At 48.9% G+C, this 18,109-nt stretch overlaps 2 protein-coding genes and 1 long non-coding RNA gene across 3 annotated transcripts; 2 read left to right on the top strand and 1 right to left on the bottom strand.

Moving 5' to 3' along the window:
- The first annotated feature begins 218 nt into the window (after positions 1-218).
- Positions 219-3,886, top strand: LOC100831709 (exosome complex component RRP41-like). Its single transcript, XM_003562577.4, has 7 exons — positions 219-619; positions 1,455-1,533; positions 2,089-2,191; positions 2,293-2,413; positions 2,889-2,977; positions 3,074-3,223; positions 3,305-3,886. The coding sequence occupies exons 1-7, from the start codon at positions 463-465 to the stop codon at positions 3,392-3,394; spliced, it is 789 nt and encodes a 262-aa protein (XP_003562625.1). The 5' UTR covers positions 219-462; the 3' UTR covers positions 3,395-3,886.
- A 1,318-nt stretch (positions 3,887-5,204) lies between these two features.
- LOC100832013 (RNA-binding protein CP29B, chloroplastic) lies at positions 5,205-7,239 on the top strand. Its single transcript, XM_003562578.4, has 4 exons — positions 5,205-5,614; positions 5,986-6,087; positions 6,452-6,766; positions 6,881-7,239. The coding sequence occupies exons 1-4, from the start codon at positions 5,273-5,275 to the stop codon at positions 6,947-6,949; spliced, it is 828 nt and encodes a 275-aa protein (XP_003562626.1). The 5' UTR covers positions 5,205-5,272; the 3' UTR covers positions 6,950-7,239.
- On the bottom strand, positions 7,040-9,292 carry LOC112270031. Its single transcript, XR_002962335.1, has 2 exons — positions 8,578-9,292; positions 7,040-8,417 (listed from the first exon to the last, which is right to left on the bottom strand). It is a non-coding gene; the product is annotated as an uncharacterized LOC112270031 (long non-coding RNA).
- Between the last annotated feature and the right edge of the window lie 8,817 nt (positions 9,293-18,109).

Here is an 18,109-nt window from a genome sequence, read left to right as displayed (position 1 = left end):
CTATTCGTTTTCCATTCTTTTACCAGCATCCAGTCATTGTCAAATTCGGTGGTACTCAAATCATTTTCTGCTTGCTAACTTTGTATGATGGGCCATCTTTTTAGCTTTGAAAAACCATGGTACCCTTTCATTTTGCATTTTTTTTTCTCTGCGTCCCCTCATTCCAAAATTTGATTTTCCTGCTACTCCGTATATGTTTGCATAATCTCCAACCTTTTCATTTAGATTTTGCTATATTTGTGGTCACGGTACTAATTTTTCAGCACTTTCAACTTAAGATGATCCAAGGGCCTATCGACCGGGTGGGCCTAATGAGAAGAAAACCAATTGCTCCTCCGGATTAAGGCCGACGCTGTAACGGTGGATAGCGAAAAAAACCTCAGCCCTCCTCCCTCGCCACTAGGGTTTAAGCGCAGCTCGAGCAGGCGGCCGGCGACGCAGACGCACACCTAGTTTCCGGCCATGTCGGCGGCGGCGGGCACTGCGGGGACTTACTCTCCGGCTGCGGAGGCCGGGGGCAAGCGGCGGGAGAGGAAGGAGGAGCTGCGGCGCCACCTCGCCGAGGACGCCGACTGGCCCCGGGCCGACGGCCGCTCCTTCCACGACTGCCGCCCTGCTTGTAACTACTCCCCTCCTCCATATCAATGTTATTCCGCCTCCGTTGAATGCTCTGCTCCGTGCTTAACAGTCTTTGTTGAGCGCCTCCTCTACCTTGACTGCTGCGCGCTTGAGGTGTTCGACGTTATGCGTGACCAGCGAGCGCATGCCTAATGCCACACTGGCATACAATTAATTCCTTGGGTCCAGCGGTCTTTGAGGATTCTCACCGTGAAATGCCTGGATTACCATGCCTGTCTAAGTTGTTTGTTGTTTGTCCTGTGTCATGTATGCTGCTGCATCTAGTGAAAAACATGGTGCTTGACCGCGTTACTTTGGACTTTTGTGCACACTCTTGAGCTAGTGATCTATTCCAAGCAAAAAATCATTAGAATTGATGTTTCACTGTTATGCTTCTGTAGCCGGTTCTTGAGTTAAATTGATGTTGTGTGTATCTCTGCTTTGAACGAAAAGCACCCACAAGTCTAACTCGCAAAGTATCGAGCATGACTGGTATACATTAACACTTAGCCTTGTGTCATTTCCATCCATAAGGTGCAAAATATGGCGACTTGTAGATACATGCTAGACCAGTTTGCTATTAGTAAAGCATAACACGATCTTTAGGGCATAGCAACAAATTTCTTCTGTGTATGAGTATTATGGTGTATGACATGCTTGCACAAACTTACTTCTTTGATATATTATCTGAAAATGTGCTTTGCTGTCTCTCCCTGTTCTCTTGATCTTGGCCAGAAAATATTGCTTATTGTTCTGTAACCCATGGAGTTGAATCTTGAAACTAGTGCGAAGCAGTTCTGTATTGGAGTCATTTCTGATTTAATTGTACATTGCAGTTATGCAAACAGGACCAACTACCGCTGCATCAGGGTCTGCTTACGCAGAATTTGGGAAGACGAAGGTCATTGTGTCAGTGTAAGTTTAACAGCCTTCATATTCTTCCACTGTACGTGTGTTGTATGGTTTTTATTCCAAGTATAAAAAGAAGTTTTCTGTTGTATTCTAGAAAATTAAGGCCTTTCATTACTACAATTTTAAAATATGCTAATTCATCCTCTTAAAAGTATTTGAATATTAACTATCTGTCTATGGAATCAAATACTTTCAAGCTAAGATCAACCTATATATTTACCGGTTCTTAGTTTGAACTAAATATGCTTATAACTTGTTAAGCAATTTATATAATTTCATGCTCATATTGTGTCCGTGTATTTGTATGTGTTATCATCTGAGCACGAAAACAAATGTAATTATTTTACGATCTTGTGCTTTCATCACTTAGGACTTAGGATGTCTGACTCTGACTGTATGCCTAAGCCTTCTCAATGCCAAAAATCTCAAATATTACAAGGACAATTTGAACTCTGAAATCTGTTATATCTTGTTGGATTGTGCAGTGTTGTTGGACACTTGGACTTGTCTTTATTGATTGATCGATCGGTCATGTTTGTTCAATTGTTTTCTTTGCAGGTTTGGCCCAAGGGAGAGCAAGAAAGCAATGCTGTACAGTGACACTGGTAGGCTCAATTGCAATGTTAGCTATACAACATTTGCAACTGGTATACGTGGGCAGGTATGCTGTTTAATTGGCTCTCCTCACTCTTATTTGGGAATTATCGTATTGCATTGCATATATTTTAAAGTAAGGATTGATAACGTGCATCTTCATTCTAGGGATTGGACAACAAAGAGTACTCAGAAATGCTTCATAAAGCCCTGGAAGGCGCAGTAATGCTGGATACTTTTCCGAAGACAACTGTTGATGTTTTTGCGTTGGTTCTTGAGTCTGGCGGCAGTATGATACTATCCATGCTTTGCTTGTGTCTTAAGTATATTACACCTAATTACATGGTGCATATTTCATTAGGGAATGCTCCTAACTTGTTCTAGTGCTTATTGGAAGTTGTGTTCATACTTTTGCTCATCTTAGTGACAAAAATGACAATGTAGTCTCTGATGTTCTTGGTCTGGTAAGATAAATTTAACAGGTTATTACTCACAAGATAAAGTATGAACGTGCATTTTTGTTGTAGTGTTTATTTGTTTGAGAAAAACACATGTGAGTAATAGGAAAAACATCGGAAATACTTTGAATCTGCGTTTCATCACATTTGCCAGCTCAAGGAAATGTACAATATGATGGTGCAACTTTGTTTTTCTTTCACGTATATTATTTGATGGAAGCCTTTATTCCCTCGGGGTTTCTATCTGCAGAACTATATTTCTGTATTAAAAAACTCAATAACTTATATCTGTTGATTTCATTTCAGGTGATCTTCCCATCATCATATCTTGCGCTAGTCTTGCATTGGCAGATGCAGGAATCATGATGTATGACCTTGTTACATCAGTATCTGTGGTATGTTCCTGCATTCTCTCTTCTTTTTGACACATGTTCTTCAACCGAGAGATAATTTAAACTTGAAGCTAATCAACTTCAACTTCTGTGTGCCAGTCCTGTTTAGGGAAGAACGTTATCATAGATCCCACCTCGGACGAGGAGGCATGGCAAGATGGAGGTCTTTTGGTATCTTACATGCCGACCCGCAAGGAGATTACACAACTTACTCTGACAGGGGAGTGGTCTGATGGCAAAATCACCAATGTATGTCTTATCTACTGCATTATCTGAGATTACAATGAAGCAATAGCAATTATACTGACATCTCAATATATTCGTCAACAGGCAGTAGAGCTCTGTATGGATGCTTGCAGTAAGCTCTGTGAGATATTGCGGGAGCGCTTGAAAGATTCTACAAGCTTGGCTAGTGAATGACATTTGAGCCGTTTCGTGTTCTCAGAATTGCAACTGATATCCTCAGCTGTACAAATTTTGTAGGCAAGGGTGGCCAATCCTGATGCTTGTGGCAGCACATTGACATGGTTTTGGTTATCATTATCGTTCTTCTAGCAAAAGATTGAATTGTGAAGCAGAGAGAAAATACCTGTTAGCGTGTATGCCCTGGGATTTTTCGGCACTTTGTATCCTCCTGTGTATCGTTTTACTATGTCAAAGCTGTTGCCCTGTATTCTGTGGGCTGGCATGCCAGAAAATTCTGTGATGCCGCTGCCCTTTGTGTCGTAGTTATTCTGCTGGTAAGAACAGCTTGTGTTTACCACTTTACCTTCTGACTGGAGTAGGCTTTCTTTTCAGCTAGAATGCTATTTCTGAGAGAACAGTTTCTACAAGAATAGTGCTGTCATACGGTGCGATACGCTTGTAGGTGAGGATTGAAATGTTTCTCACAGTTCCTCTATGAACCCTCAATTTTTGTTTCTCTTTCCCTTTGATTGAAAAATGAAAGCTGGAAGCGAGCATCTGTATCTTGTTTTGGAGTATTTTCGCAAGATACAGTTATATCCCTCTTCGGAATAACTCAAAATTTTCCTTTCGTTCAAATGGTGCTACCAACAACAACAAGAAGGTTGTGATAAGATCTGCCAAAATCTATTATCTGATCCCATCCCACATATACACACAGCTAGGTTCCAGCTAAACAAACCTCTCCCGCTGCCAATGGGCCACGCGCCCTCATTATCCCAGCCCCAGGAAAAGTAGTCGAAATCGACGAAACAGACCTCGCGCTAAAACAAAATCACAAAATGAACCGACGCGAAACTATTTCATAACTCCTAACCCTTTTGCTTAACGCCGGATAGTAAGGAGCTATGCTCTGTGGCTAAGTGCCTTTTCTCTCGGCGTTATGACCCTGCCGGTGTGGTCAAGCCATCCAGCATGGCCAAGCATGTCCCCACCCATTGGTCATGTAGCGTCCTTCCGTGGGGTGTTATACTCAAGATCTTCACGACTAGATGAGAGGCGCTATGCATGGGTTTGATTTTCATGCATATAAATCTGATTACTTCAGCAAGGATTAATTAACTGCGTGAGGTTGGTCGCACTTTTGCTATAAAAACATTGCAATGATCGTTCCTTACCTGCATGGCATTGGCCAGCGTGGTTATTTCACTCTAGCTAGCATAAGTTAGGTGTTTGATGCGTTGCCCATTAGAGTTGTATATTGAGTTGAATATTGCTAGCACTGTTTATAAGTTTCTGATGGTGTCATGTTTCGTGGTTCCAAAAGTGCTTCTCATCTTTTCATGCAGCAGCAGTGTTCAGGCTTGAAAACAAAATGCACCGGCGCAGCCTGATGATGGTTGTGCATGCAAAAAAGAAGAAGTAAGAGTACTTGCACCATGTAGTACTTCGATGAAACGGAGACCGAAACTCGGATGCCCACAGGTTTTTGCAGCATAGTGCCTGTCATCTAGGCGTGAAGATCTTGGATATAGCACCTCAAGGAAGGGCGCTACATGACCAGTGAATAGAGACATGCTTGGCCACGCTGGCAGGACCATAGCGCCGAGGAAAGAGGCGCCGAGCTACATAGCATAACTCATTGCTGTTGGGAGTTGAGCAAAAGGTTAAGAGCTGTGAAATAGTTTCGCGGGTTTATTTTTTGATTTTGTTTCGCCGCGAGGTCTGTTTCGTGGATTTCGACGGAAAAATATCTTCGGGAGAGAAATATCCAGCCGTTGATCTGGCATCCCCGTACGCTATAAAACCGCCCCCCTTCCTCAGTGCACTCCCATTCCCACACTTCGCCTCCAAACCCCAGAGCCTTATCCCCGAAGAGTCTTATCCCTCGCAATGGCGGCCACCCTCTTCTCCACCGCGCTCTCCCACTGCTTCCTCCCCCTCCCTTCCTCCGCCAAGCCCGCCGCGGCCGCAGCTTCGTTCGTCTGCGGGCCTGTGCGCGCCGCATCGGCGTTGCTGGCGCTGCCGCGGAGGCGGCTCATTCTGCCCGTGGCCGTGGCGGTGTCCTCGGAGTTCGAGACGGAGGACGCCGAGGGGCAGGAGGAGGCGGGAGGCGAGTCCGAGGCGGAGTACTCCGAGGACCTGAAGCTCTTCGTCGGCAACCTGCCCTTCACTGTTGACAGCGCGCAGCTCGCCGGGCTCTTCGAGCAGGCCGGCTCCGTGGAGATGGTCGAGGTATGCATTAACGGACTCTCGTCTCAGTAGTAACTAATTAGTTTCGCGCAAACCGTAATAGCGCGTAAAGTTAAATGCTCTATTGTGCTATGTAAAATTCTGCTCAGTGTTGCATGGTTAGTTGAGGGTTCAGAGTCAGCACATTTTGTTTCAGTCTAGTGTCAGCTTATCAGATAGATGAGGAATTGTTGCGGTAGAGATTGTTTTCCTTCAGGATAAGTGTAGATACTGTAAAATTGTCTCGGCTTGGACTACATTCGAATTTGTTCAGTGGCATAGTAAATTACGAGAACGAATGGATGTTCAAATCGTTGCAGAGCTGCACACGAAGCGTTGGACCCCTTTTTCAGAAAATCTCATTTTTCTTCCAGGTTGTATACGACAGGATGACTGGTAGAAGCCGTGGATTTGGATTCGTGACTATGTCTACAGCCGAGGAAGTTTCAGCTGCCGTCGAGCAGTTCAATGGATATGTGAGTATACTTCATGTGTTTTAAGGCACCTTGTATTAGTATTATATCATGGTATACGTCATGTGTTCCAAATTTGCAATGACTATCAGTAGATAAGGTGTACACACGGCTGTGGTAAAGTTAGTTCACTATACATTGTAGGGTGTTGTTTTTCATGTAGTTTTTATGTGTTGCAAAGATTCCTACTTAAAACTCGCCTTAATAGAATCCTGAAATCTGAGTCCTAGCATAATTGAACGTTTTTCTGCGAACTTTGCTAATTGTTTGAGATTATTTTTTTCTCTTGTTTGCATAGTTTATTGATTGCACATTGCAGTAATAGACGATTGACTAATTGAATAATTGATTGTATCTCCCAAATTAGACATTCCAAGGAAGACCTTTGAGGGTTAACTCTGGGCCACCACCACCTAGAGATGAATTCGCACCCAGAACACCAAGGGGCATGGGTGGTGGCGGTGGCGGTGGCAGCTTTGATTCAGGGAACAAGCTCTACGTGGGGAACTTATCTTGGGGCGTCGACAACTCAACGCTCGAGAACCTGTTCAGCGAACAAGGAAAGGTGCTTGATGCTAAGGTAATCTATGACCGGGACAGTGGCAGGTCGAGGGGCTTTGGTTTCGTCACCTATGGCTCAGCCGATGAGGTCAACAATGCGATATCAAACCTTGATGGCGTGGTAAGTTCTTGCATATTATGTTCACAATTTCAAGTCTAAACATGGAGTAATATCTGGCTAGTCCATATTATCTGAATCGATATGCTAATTGAGTGCATGGTCTTTGTTCTGTAGGACCTTGACGGCAGGCAGATCCGAGTTACCGTTGCAGAATCAAAGCCAAGGGAGCCTAGGCGTTTTTGAAATATCGTAACGTCAGTCAGAGATTAATCATATGTTGGTAAGTGCTAGCTTGTAGTAGTTTCTACTCTTTTCTCGCCAAAAGTGAGTGAATTTGTATACGGGAAGATTTTTCTGCGCGGTGCAATGCACGCACACGCCTTCTTATGCTCGTCGCCCCTCGCCATAGAGAAGTAGAAATTTTGTCAAAAAGCCCTTCAATTTGCTTAGCGGCAGGTGATGTATGATATGATTAAACCTATCTGAATGCTTGTGATGCTCTTTTTTGGTAAACAAAAATATGTTTGTGATGACATGTGATTTCTCCTGGAAAATTCATGATTGGTTTTGCTTGGCAATGCTAAGCGACAAGTGTTTTAAAATGGAGGGTATTACTTTGCTAAAAACTTAACAGAGCGATGTAAAGGAACCGGCGAACACGCCAATACGGTCTTCTCAGACGACCGCGCGCCGCGGGCCATGGACATGCGATGAGAGGTGAACATGCATCCAATACAGGGTTCAACCGAGGCACGGCCCAAACGGCCTGCAGGCCAGAAAAGTGTCGGGAGGCTTCGCCCGAAGGAGGACAGAAGTCCCGAGTCCCGTTGTCAGCCGACACCAAGTCCGACGCGAATTCAGTCTCGGCAACTTTATACTAACTTGTACGCGCTAACTATTGGCGAAGCGGGTCGCGGTGGTTTCGATTGGCATACAGGTGCACTCGTACGCACGCACGTATCGTGTAATAGACCCGATCGCGCGAGCACGGCTGCCCCCATGGCTGACCTCCCCACCACAACCGGACACGTCGCCGTCGACATCAATGACAACTCCGGCGCCGGAGCCAAACTCACGGCACAGCAGCAGCAGCTCGCGTCTCCCGGCAAACCCTGCAGCCACGTAGCCATCAACGTCGTCGAATTAGCTCGTGTCGTCGAGCCGCCGCCCGCCGATGCCGATGCCGATGCCGACGCCGAAGAGTGCGCGGTGTGCATGGAGCCGCTGGAGTTTGTGGCCATCGGCCCGTGCGGCCACAGCTCGGTCTGCGCCAAATGCGCGCTCCGGATCCGCGTCTCCTCTCTCGGAAACAACAACAAGCGCGAGTGCTGCATCTGCAGGGAGCCTTGTCCGATAGTCTTTTCGCCCCTTAATCAAATAGATTAGATTATCCAGACTCCTGGTCCGAGACCAGACCGATAGAAGAGGATTAGGGACCGCAGCCGCCCGTGCTTCGCCTCGGCGCAGCCGCCACCCCGCCGCCCGTGCTACGCCTCGGCGCAGCCGCCGCACCGCCTCCTGACTGCGCCGGCTCCGGCCCGAGCGCCGCCGCGACCCCCCGCCGGAGCGCCCCCTGCCCTAGCGCCGCCACCCCGCCGGCTCCTGCCCGAGCGCCGCCGCCACCCCCTGCTGGAGCGCCCCCTGCTCTAGTGGCGCCGCCCCCCAGTGCTCCGTGCCACCCTCCCCTCTCGCGTATGTAGTCTTCGCCTTGCTACACCCGATCCAAGGAAAAAACGCAAACATAAAAAATCAGCGGCCAAAAACAGGAAGCTCACGAGCACAGGGATCTCTCGTTGGAGTAGAAACGGCGGGGAACACGGCTAGCATCTCCACGAGAGTCACCTACAACGAAGCGCAACAAGGAAACGGACCTCGGATGAAATCGCAGGGGTTACGCAGAGGGGCTCCGCGGCCACCGCCGCCGCGGGAAAGGAAGGAAACGAGCTCCGGCGACAGGCCCTTCCGCCCCAACTCCGAGGAGCTCTTCTGCCTCAGTTCGCCCCCACTCCGACGGGCTCTCCCCCCGCTGCTCCCGTTCCCGTCACTGTGGGAAAGGGATGGGAGCCGCACCTCCTGCACCTCCATGGTAAGCTCTAGCGGCGTGCACTGGAGAAAACGGCGCCCTCCGGCTGCTCCCTTCGCCCCCATCCTCCAACTGCTCCCTTCACTGGAGAAACCTGCAGCCTAGGCTGCCTAGCAGAAGTGCAGAACGGGGACTGGGACAACAGCGGAGCAAACAGCCAAACAGCGAACAAAGAAATGGGTAAAACGAGACAACCCAACGGAATCAGCACATCTTAATGGTGCATCCGACGGTGTAGACGTCGCCTGTTTTCTAACCAAAAAAAGCAGTCGTCTGTGGTATAGCAAAACGTTTTTTTTTATTTTTCTTAACTGCAAATCAAAATCTCAAAGACCTAAGGTTCAAACATAATTACAAGTTTGCCATCCAATTCGGGGTACTCCCTGGTTTTTCCACTCAGTACTCCGTGGGATTGAGATGGAGTAACAAGCAATGATATTCATTAGATTGGGACAAATAAACGGTTTCTATTAAATCCGGGGTACCGTAAAAAAATTCAAAATAGAAAGGAAAACCACGTTAAAAATAGTTACGGTGGAAAACAAAAACAAAATAAGGAGATGATATGTAAGATGAAGGGATCCATATGATAAACTATGATCTGGAACCATTTTTATATGCGACATATCCGGTGAAAACATGCTTTTATATCATTAGATAAAAGAAATGTATGGCTGAGATTGAAGGTGGGAATTCCTCAGGCAACTTGAACATGTTGTACGGAGAGAAAAAAAAACCGCGGTTACCTTCTTCCTAGGCAACGATTCAGAAGAAAAAAAACAGGTGATGTATGATACAAACCTGTCTGTTGATGTTCTTTTTTTGGTGATTTTTATTTTGTGATGATATGTATTCTCCTTCTGAAAAAAAATTCATGACCGGGTTTTCTTGGCAATCCCAAGCTTGGCGATGTTTTTGAAGGAACTCGCAAATACGATCTTCTCAGGCGACCGCGCGCGCCGGACCAGGCGCCCGGCCATGGCCATGTAACTGATGTACTGGCATGAGAATTGAGAGGTGAACATGCATCCAGTACTTGGTTCAACCCATCGATCGAGACACGACCAAAACCCTGCAGGTCAGAAATGTATCAGGACGCTTCGACCGACAGAAGGAGGACAGAAGTCCGAGTCCGGTTGTCAGCCGACACCAAATTCGACTCCGACGCGAATTCAGTCAGCAAGCCACGTGGGCCGGTCAACTCGTACGCAGTACAAATACTTAATTAGCAAACGGGTTACGGTACAATTCAATAATTAACCAAACTTGGGCATACATACAGGTGCACGCAGCACAACGTATACGTATCGTATATTCGTGTGATGTAGCTAGACCTGATCGATCCCGCAGCCATGGCTGAGCTGGCCACCGGCGGCCACGTCGCCGTCGACATCAACGACGCCCCCGCCTCCGCCGGAGGTGCCAAATCATGCCACCACGTAGCCATCGACGTCGAATTAACGCCTGCCGACGCCGAGGAGTGCGCGGTGTGCATGGAGCCGCTGGAGTTCGTGGCCATCGGGCCATGCGGCCACAGCTGCGTCTGCTCCAAATGCGCGCTCCGCATCCGCATCTCCTCTCCGGGAAACAACAACAACAAACGCGATTGCTGCATCTGCAGAGAGCCCAGCCCCGTCGTCGTCGTCACCAGAGCCGGCACTCTCGGGAAGATGCACGCCAGGCAGCTGCCGGCCTGGGCGGCGGCTACCATGGCCCGGTGGGCAAGTACTGGTACCACGGCGCCTCGGCGGCCTACTTCAAAGACGAGCGGCAGTACCAGGCGGCGGCGGCAGCAGCAGGCGAGGGCAACGGTGATGGCGGCGGCCGCGGCGGCGTGCAAGCAGCATCGTCTTCGTGGCCGCTTGTAGCGGTCGCCCTGTTTGCCGTACTTTTTTTTCTGCCAATTTGCTTGAACAAGGCTGGTGTAGCCTATTTCTCCTCCCGTCCCTAAACATGAACATAAGAAGTCCTAATGTTGTTCTAAGTCAATGTTCTTAAACTCTGCGTGGGGAATTTGGTGGATGACTGTCCAAAATAAAACAGGTCCTGCTAAGTCGCCACAATCAATGGGCGTTCTCCCGCGCTTGCTCGTCGAGTTGAAGCTTCGTGACATCCTGAGCCGCTACAATGCCGCTGCGCCTGCGACCTCTGAAGACGTGGCATGAACACTTTTGTTTCTGTTACCTTTGTTGCTTATCTGCTTCATGTAGCAGTTTCATTTTGTCGAACATTTGTTTTTAAAGTAAATTTCACAGAACCACGGGTTTTGAGGCAGCTTTCTCACGGAGCACTGATAGATGCTAATTTGTCCACAGAACCACAACTTTTGTGTTTAATTGTCTCAGTCTATCCGAAACACGTATTTAATCTCCTTTGACACTATTTCTTACAAGTGGGGCCCGCACGTCAGGCGTCACATCTTTTTCATCGGACCCCTCGTCTTTTTCTTTTTTTCCTCATTGCCCAGCCGCTCTGCCCCGCCCGCCGCGTGCCCGCCGGCCTGCTGCCCGCCTCACGCCGCCCTGCTGCCCGCCGCGCGGCCACCGCCTTGTTGCCTTCCCCGCAGCCTCCGCCTCCTAAATCCCCACCGCTTCACCACCTCCTCTTCCGCCCCCTCGTTTGGGAACTCCAAGACCTCTGCCGTCCCCGTCTGGGACCCGCAGTCCCCCGTCCGCACGCCGCCGGACGAGCAGTTCGCGGCGTGGGTTACGCGCCTCCGCCCGGGCTTCACCGCGTGCGACCTGGCCGACGCCATCAACTCCGAGCAGGACCCGGACCTCGCGCTCGCGCTCTTCCGCTGGGCCGCGCTCCGCCCGGGCTTCCGCCACGCCCCGGCCTCCTACCTCGCCGCCCTCACCGCCGCCTCCTCCGGCAAGCGCCCCGTCGCCCCCGAGAACCTCATCCACGACATCCTCGCGGGGGCCTGCGGGCCAGACCTCCAGCTCTTCAACGCCTGCCTCCGCTTCTGCTGCGACCGCCGCAGCCTCTTCCCCGTCGCCTTCGACATGTTCAAGAGGATGAGCGCCCTCCCGGCCTCCGCCGCCTGCCGCCCGCCTCGCCGCCCTGCTGCCCGCCCCCACCGCCGCCCGTCCCGACGGCCTGCTCCCCGCCACCCGCCGTCTGCGGGCGCGCGCCGCCTGCTGCCTCGCCCGGCCGCCTGCCGTGCTTCCCTGCTGCCCGCCGCGCGCCCGCCCCACCGCCGCCCGCCCGTCTGCTGCCTCACCGCCCGCACCACTGGCTGGGTCAATTTCCATGGCCAGTTCAAGAAGAAGAGCGATGAGGAAAAAAAAAAGACGAAGGGTCCGATGAAAAAGATGTGACGGCTGACGTGCGAGCCCCACCTTTAAGAAATAGTGTCAAAAGAGCTTAAACACGTGTTTTGGGTAGACTGAGACAATTAGACACAAAAGTTGTGATTCTGTGGACAAATTAGCATCTACCAGTGCTCCGTGAGAAGGCTGCCTCAAAACCTGTGGTTCTGTGAAATTTACTCTTGTTTTACTTTGAACTCCTGTACGTACGCTGGTTTCATTATTCATAATGGAACCGGGGGCCTCTGGCCTCCTGATACTCTAAAAAAAAACAGGTGGACGAATTCTGACAGGGATCTTTTTCAAACATGTTTGGCAACTTTTTATTTTTCAACTTTTAAGTTTTAAAAATAGTTTAAATTTTTTTTGACTTCTCATTTTTATTTATGTTTTGTGTTTTCGGGCTTTTCATTTTTGTTTCTCACTTGCCTAGATTTTAAGCAAAAAACATTACATCTTAGTTGATGTATGAGAGGCGTTGGATTAAGATCTGAGAGTTATCCCCTCACTCTCCCATCTCTCGCGTGCTATCGTTAGATTAAAATCCGATAACCAAATACGTCCACGGATCTCTAACTAAAAATAATGCGACTTCTCAATAGCAAAACCCTTTTGAAATATCCTAATGTCGGTTAGAGATTAATCATTTGTTGGTAAGTTCTTGCTCATAGTAGTTTCTGCTCTTTTCTCTCCAAAATTGAGTGAATTTGTAATACGGGAAGATTTTTCTGCGCAGTGCAATGCACAAGCATTCTTATGCTCGTCGCCCCTCGCCATAGAGAAGTAGAAATTTTGTCCAAAAGCCCTTCAATTTGCTTAGCGGCAGGTGATGTATGATAATTAGACCTATCTCCTTCTCGCCTAGTCAACACGCCTCCCTTCGCTCCTGGTCGGAGCCTCTCTTCAACTCTTGGCCGCCCGCTGTCCGCAAGAAGAAGAGTGGCACTATCCTCCTGACTTTGCGTCATATTTGGCTTGAGCGCAATCAACGCATATTCCTTAACCGTTGCTCTCCGGTGGCCTGAGTTGATAAAAGGAGAGGCGTCTAAGTTGGAAGATTGTAGGTCGTTTGAGTGAGTAATCCGTTGTATTCGGTGGTTGGGTTGTATCTGTGGACTGGCTTAGGCCTTCTTCTATATAAAAACTAGGCACACATTCGAGTGTGTTTTCCTAAAAAATAATTAAACCTATGTGAATGTCTCTGTGATGTTATTTTTTGGTGGAAAAAAAATGTTTGTGACGGTATGTATGGATTTCACCTCCTGAAAAAATCACGATTGGTTTTGCTAGGCAATGGTAGTATTTAAAAATGGAGGGTATTAATTTACTAACAACTTGGAAAGATTGGCAAATGCGATCTTCTCAGAGACGACCGACCGAGCGAGCCGGGCCGGGCGCCCGGCCATGTACCACTGGCAGAGTTGAGGTGAATAACTGAACAGGCATCCAGTACGTGGTTCAAGAGATGAGATCGAGACAAGGCCACACGGGCCAAAACCCTGCAGATCAGAAAAGTATAGACACGCTTCGCCCGAAGGATCGAGGACAGAAGTCCGAGTCCGTTTGTCAGCCAGTAAACCAAATCCGACGTGAATTCAGTCAGCACCCTAATAACTTGTACGGCTCGGTAGGATTCAATAACCAAACCAGGGCATAAAGGTGCACACGAACGCAAGTATATCGTGTAATAGCTAGACCCGATCGAGCATGGCTGAGCTTGCCACGGCCGGCCACGTCGTCGTTGACATCAACAACACCGCCGCCGCCGCCGACGAAGCCAAAGGAGCCAAACGCACAGAGCAGAAGCTCGCGTCTCCCGGCAAACTCTGCAGCCACGTAGCAATCGACGTTGAATTAGCGCCTGCGGATGATCAGCCGCCACCTGCCGATGCCGATGCCGATGCCGACGCCGGCGCCGAGGAGTGCGCGGTGTGCATGGAGCCGCTGGAGTTCGTGGCCATCGGCCCGTGCGGCCACAGCTCGGTCTGCTCCAAATGCGCGCTCCGGATCCGCGTCTCCTCTCTTGAAAACAACCGCGAGTGCTGCATCTGCAGGGACCCCTGCCCCGTCGTCGTCGTCGTCACCAGAGCCGGCCTCGGGAAGAAGAAGCCCGCTGCCGTGCACGCCAAGCTGCCGGCCCTGGGCGGCTACCATGGCCCGGTGGGCGAGTACTGGTACCACGGCGCCTCGGCGGCCTACTTCGACGACGAGCGGCAGTACCAGGCGGCGTGCTCGGAGGCGGCGGCCCGTGCAGCAGCAGCCGTGCTGCTAGGCGAGGGCAACGATGATGGCGGCGTCGGCGTGGTGCAAGCAGCGTCGTCGTCGTGGCCCCCGCATCTAGTGGTCGCCCTGTGTTGTGTACTCGTTATCGTACTTCTTCTTATACTCCAGCACCAATTTGCATGAAGAAGGCCGGTATAGGCTACTCCTCCTCCTCCTCCCGTTCTTAGACATACGGAGTGCTAACGTTGTTTTAAAGTGAGACTTCTTAAATTTTGATCGAGTTTTTCTTAAAATCTGACATCTTGTATGACTCTAAATTAGTTTTATCAAATCTACCATGATATATATTTGTTGTTGTTGTCGAACGACACGGTATGGTGGGTACCAATGCTCGATGGTATACTGCATAAAGCAGGGCATATACGACGGTCTTATGGCGAATGTCATCGTATATTTGGACAAACCTGACACGCCAATATTTTTTGGACAGGTTCAGTCGATCCTGCGGTTACGACTTTGTCCTATGTTAGGAAATAATTCGAGGGGGTCGTTAGCCAAGTATTGGACCGAACGGGTCTTCTCAAGTCACCTTTAGCGAGAGATCTTATGAGACTGCCTCAGGCTGTATCAAACATGTCTTTTCGAGTAGTAACGTTAGGATACCCTCGGACCTCTAACCTGACTCCTCTAGCTTGAGCCCGTGTAGACCTTGATCGACACATAACCTTGAGACTTGAGTCCCTAAGAAGGTTTCCTCAAGTCCGAGTTGATCTTAGTCAAAGAGTCGCGAGAGCAAACACTAGAGGGAGCACTCTAGTACTCTCTCATTGAGTTTAAATCGATGGGGTGGTGGGAGGGGTTATAGCCTATAGGCTAGGGGAGTAGAGGTACATGACAAAAGATCATTGCTTTACAGTGCACTAAACAGAAAAGGGTTAATTTGATACTCCCTTCGATCTTAAATTGTTATCGAAATATTACATGTATCTAAACACTTTTTAAGAATAGATATATTCATATTTGGGCAAATTTAAGTCAAGAATTTAGGATCAAAGGGAGTATATGACACTGCAATGTTCACGATTTGAAAAATGCTACTGCAGTCTAATCCTTAAACCAGTGTCTTAGGGTCTTGTTATGAGGAAATTGGCATTTCCGAGGGGTCTTAGAGGTCTTGAACAAGGCTGGTGTGGGGCTATTTCTCCTCCCGTCCCTAAACATAAACATAAGAAGTCCTAATGTTGTTCTGAGTCAAAGTTTTTAAACTCTATGTAGGGGAATTTTTTGTTCTACCAATTTGCTTGAACAAGGCTGCTGTAGGCTACTTCTCCTTCCGCCCCTAAACATAAAAAGTCCTAACATTGTTCGAAGTCAATTTTTTTTTATCTTTGATTAGATTTATTGAAAAATCTACCATCATCCACTATTCTAAATTACTTTTTATCAAATCTACAATGATATAATATTTGTCGAACGACACTTGGTATATGGGATACCAATGCTCGATGGTGTATATATTGCGTAAAGCAAGGCGTGCACGACGAACTTATGACAAAGGTCGTCGTATATTTGTACAAAATTGACACGTCAATGGTTTTTTTTAATAGGTTCGGTCAACCTTGCGGGTTTGACTTAGTCCTATGTCATGAAAGGCTTTAAGGAGGTCGTTAGCCAAGTGCTCGGACCGACTGGGTCTTCTCAAGCCACCTTTAGCAAGAGATCCTCCGGGGCCGCTTCAAACTCAGGCAGAACTGGTCTTTCTAAGTAGCGATGTTAGGATACTCTCCGAACACTAACCTGGCCCTTCTGGTTCAAGCCCGTGCGACTTGATCGACACGCAGCCTTGAGACTAGGATCTCCAAGAATGTTCCACGGTCCACCATGCATGGACCATATGCGGTATAATTCATCCTCTGTCTTTTTTTTTCGCGAAATCCTTTGTTTTTTTGCTTCTAGCATATTAGCTTTATTTCTTTTATCTCATTTCAGTCATTTCACGAATTTGACCCTGGCTTAAAAGTTGGACTTGTTGAATTTTTTCTGTTTTTACGGGTGGCATGTATGTAGACTTGCTGATGTCTTTTGGCATGTCGATTTGAGTAGGAAAAATATTGACTTGGTTTAAAGTCCGACCCACATAAATATTTATTTCTACAATAATATCCCCGTCGAGCTAGATGTAGTTGTGAATGCCACAGGGTCAACCTCAGCAAAGACCTGCATTTTGTTGCCTTTTTTTGAGTTCTCCTTTTTTTTGTTTTTGAGAATTTCTTGAGTTCTTCTGTGCTTGGTAAGCCAGGTGGGCCGGTCACCATGCGCGCGCGCGCATAGGAGCCCGAGCGGGGACGCTCCCAGCTAGCTCGGCCCTACGCTGCGGGCCTGCGGCCTCTTCTCCTTTCCTGTTTTGTCTTGCTTCTGGGCTGACTTGGGCCGAGACTCGATAGGAAGCCTTCCGGGCCCAATACCGGTTCGGCCAGTAAGACACGCTTCGACCGGAAGTCCGAGCCTGGTCGGTTGTCAGCCCATACCAAATCCGACGCGAATTCAGTCAGCAGCTAACCATAACTCGTACGCATACGCACTCCATATAATTAGCAAACGGGTCACGGTAGAATTCAATAACCAAACTAGGGCGGGCATACAGCTGCCCACGCACGTACGTATCGTGTAATAGAGTACACGATCGAACATGGCTGCCATGGCTGAGCTTGCCGCCACCACCGGCGGCCACGTCGCCGTCGACATCAACGAGCCACGGCCTCCCGCCGACGCCGAGGAGTGCGCGGTGTGCTTGGAGCCGATGGAGTTCGTGGCCATCGGGCCGTGCGGCCACAGCTCGGTCTGCTCCAAATGCGCGCTCCGGATCCGCGTCAACAACAAGCGCGAGTGCTGCATCTGCAGGGGCCCCAGCCCGGTCGTGGTCGTCACCAGGGCCAGGGCCGGCGGCGTGACCGGGCCGAAGAAGAAGCCTGCCGCCGTGCACGCCAGGCTGCCGGCCCTGGGGGGCGGCTACCAGGGCCGCGTGGGCGCGTACTGGTACCACGCCGCCTCCGCCGCCTACTTCGACGACGAGCGGCAGTACGAGGCCGCCTGCTGCTCCGCTGCCGCGGCAGGTCACGAGAGCGGCGGTGTCGCCCAAGCTGCGCCACGGCCGCCGGCGTGCTGCAACGGGAATGTGGCGCTCGCCGTGTTTTGCCTGGCCGTCACTGCTGCTGTAATGCTTACCATGATTTTTGCCTGAGCTAGCGCCTTCGATCAATTCCTCTCTGTAGTCTGTACTGCGTGCGCAGGGCGTAAGTTGTCGGTTCTGCCCGGCCGATCTATTAGCTAGGGTTTTAATTTGTTCGTTTGTTTTTGATGTTTGCGGAAGACACGTTCAAAATATTTACAGTGGAAAACAAACGGAAGATAGAGATGATGTAAGATGAAGGGATCCAGCATGGGTGTAGCTCAGTTGGCTGAATTTTAAGCAAAAAAGTCCTAATTTTCTGTTGATGTATGGAAACCGTTGGATTCCGCACTCTCTTATATCCCACATGCTAGCATTAGATTAAGATGTGATGGCCAAACATGTCGGCTTCTCAATACTGCAAAAGATAGTTTCAGTGACCGCGTCCGTAACATTTTTTATGGACTTCTTTTGATGTCACACAAAAACACAAATCTACAACTATTTAAATGAAAAGCTTAATTACCAATGACTGGGGCACGTGATGCTTTTATGGACTTTCTTTTACTCCTCACCGTAAATAAAAATCTACAACTGTTATTCACAAAAAGAAAAAG

Source organism: Brachypodium distachyon, chromosome 1 (genome assembly GCF_000005505.3).
Source record: "Brachypodium distachyon strain Bd21 chromosome 1, Brachypodium_distachyon_v3.0, whole genome shotgun sequence".
Classification (NCBI taxonomy): Eukaryota; Viridiplantae; Streptophyta; class Magnoliopsida; order Poales; family Poaceae; genus Brachypodium; species Brachypodium distachyon.
This window is presented reverse-complemented; position numbering and strand designations above follow the sequence as displayed.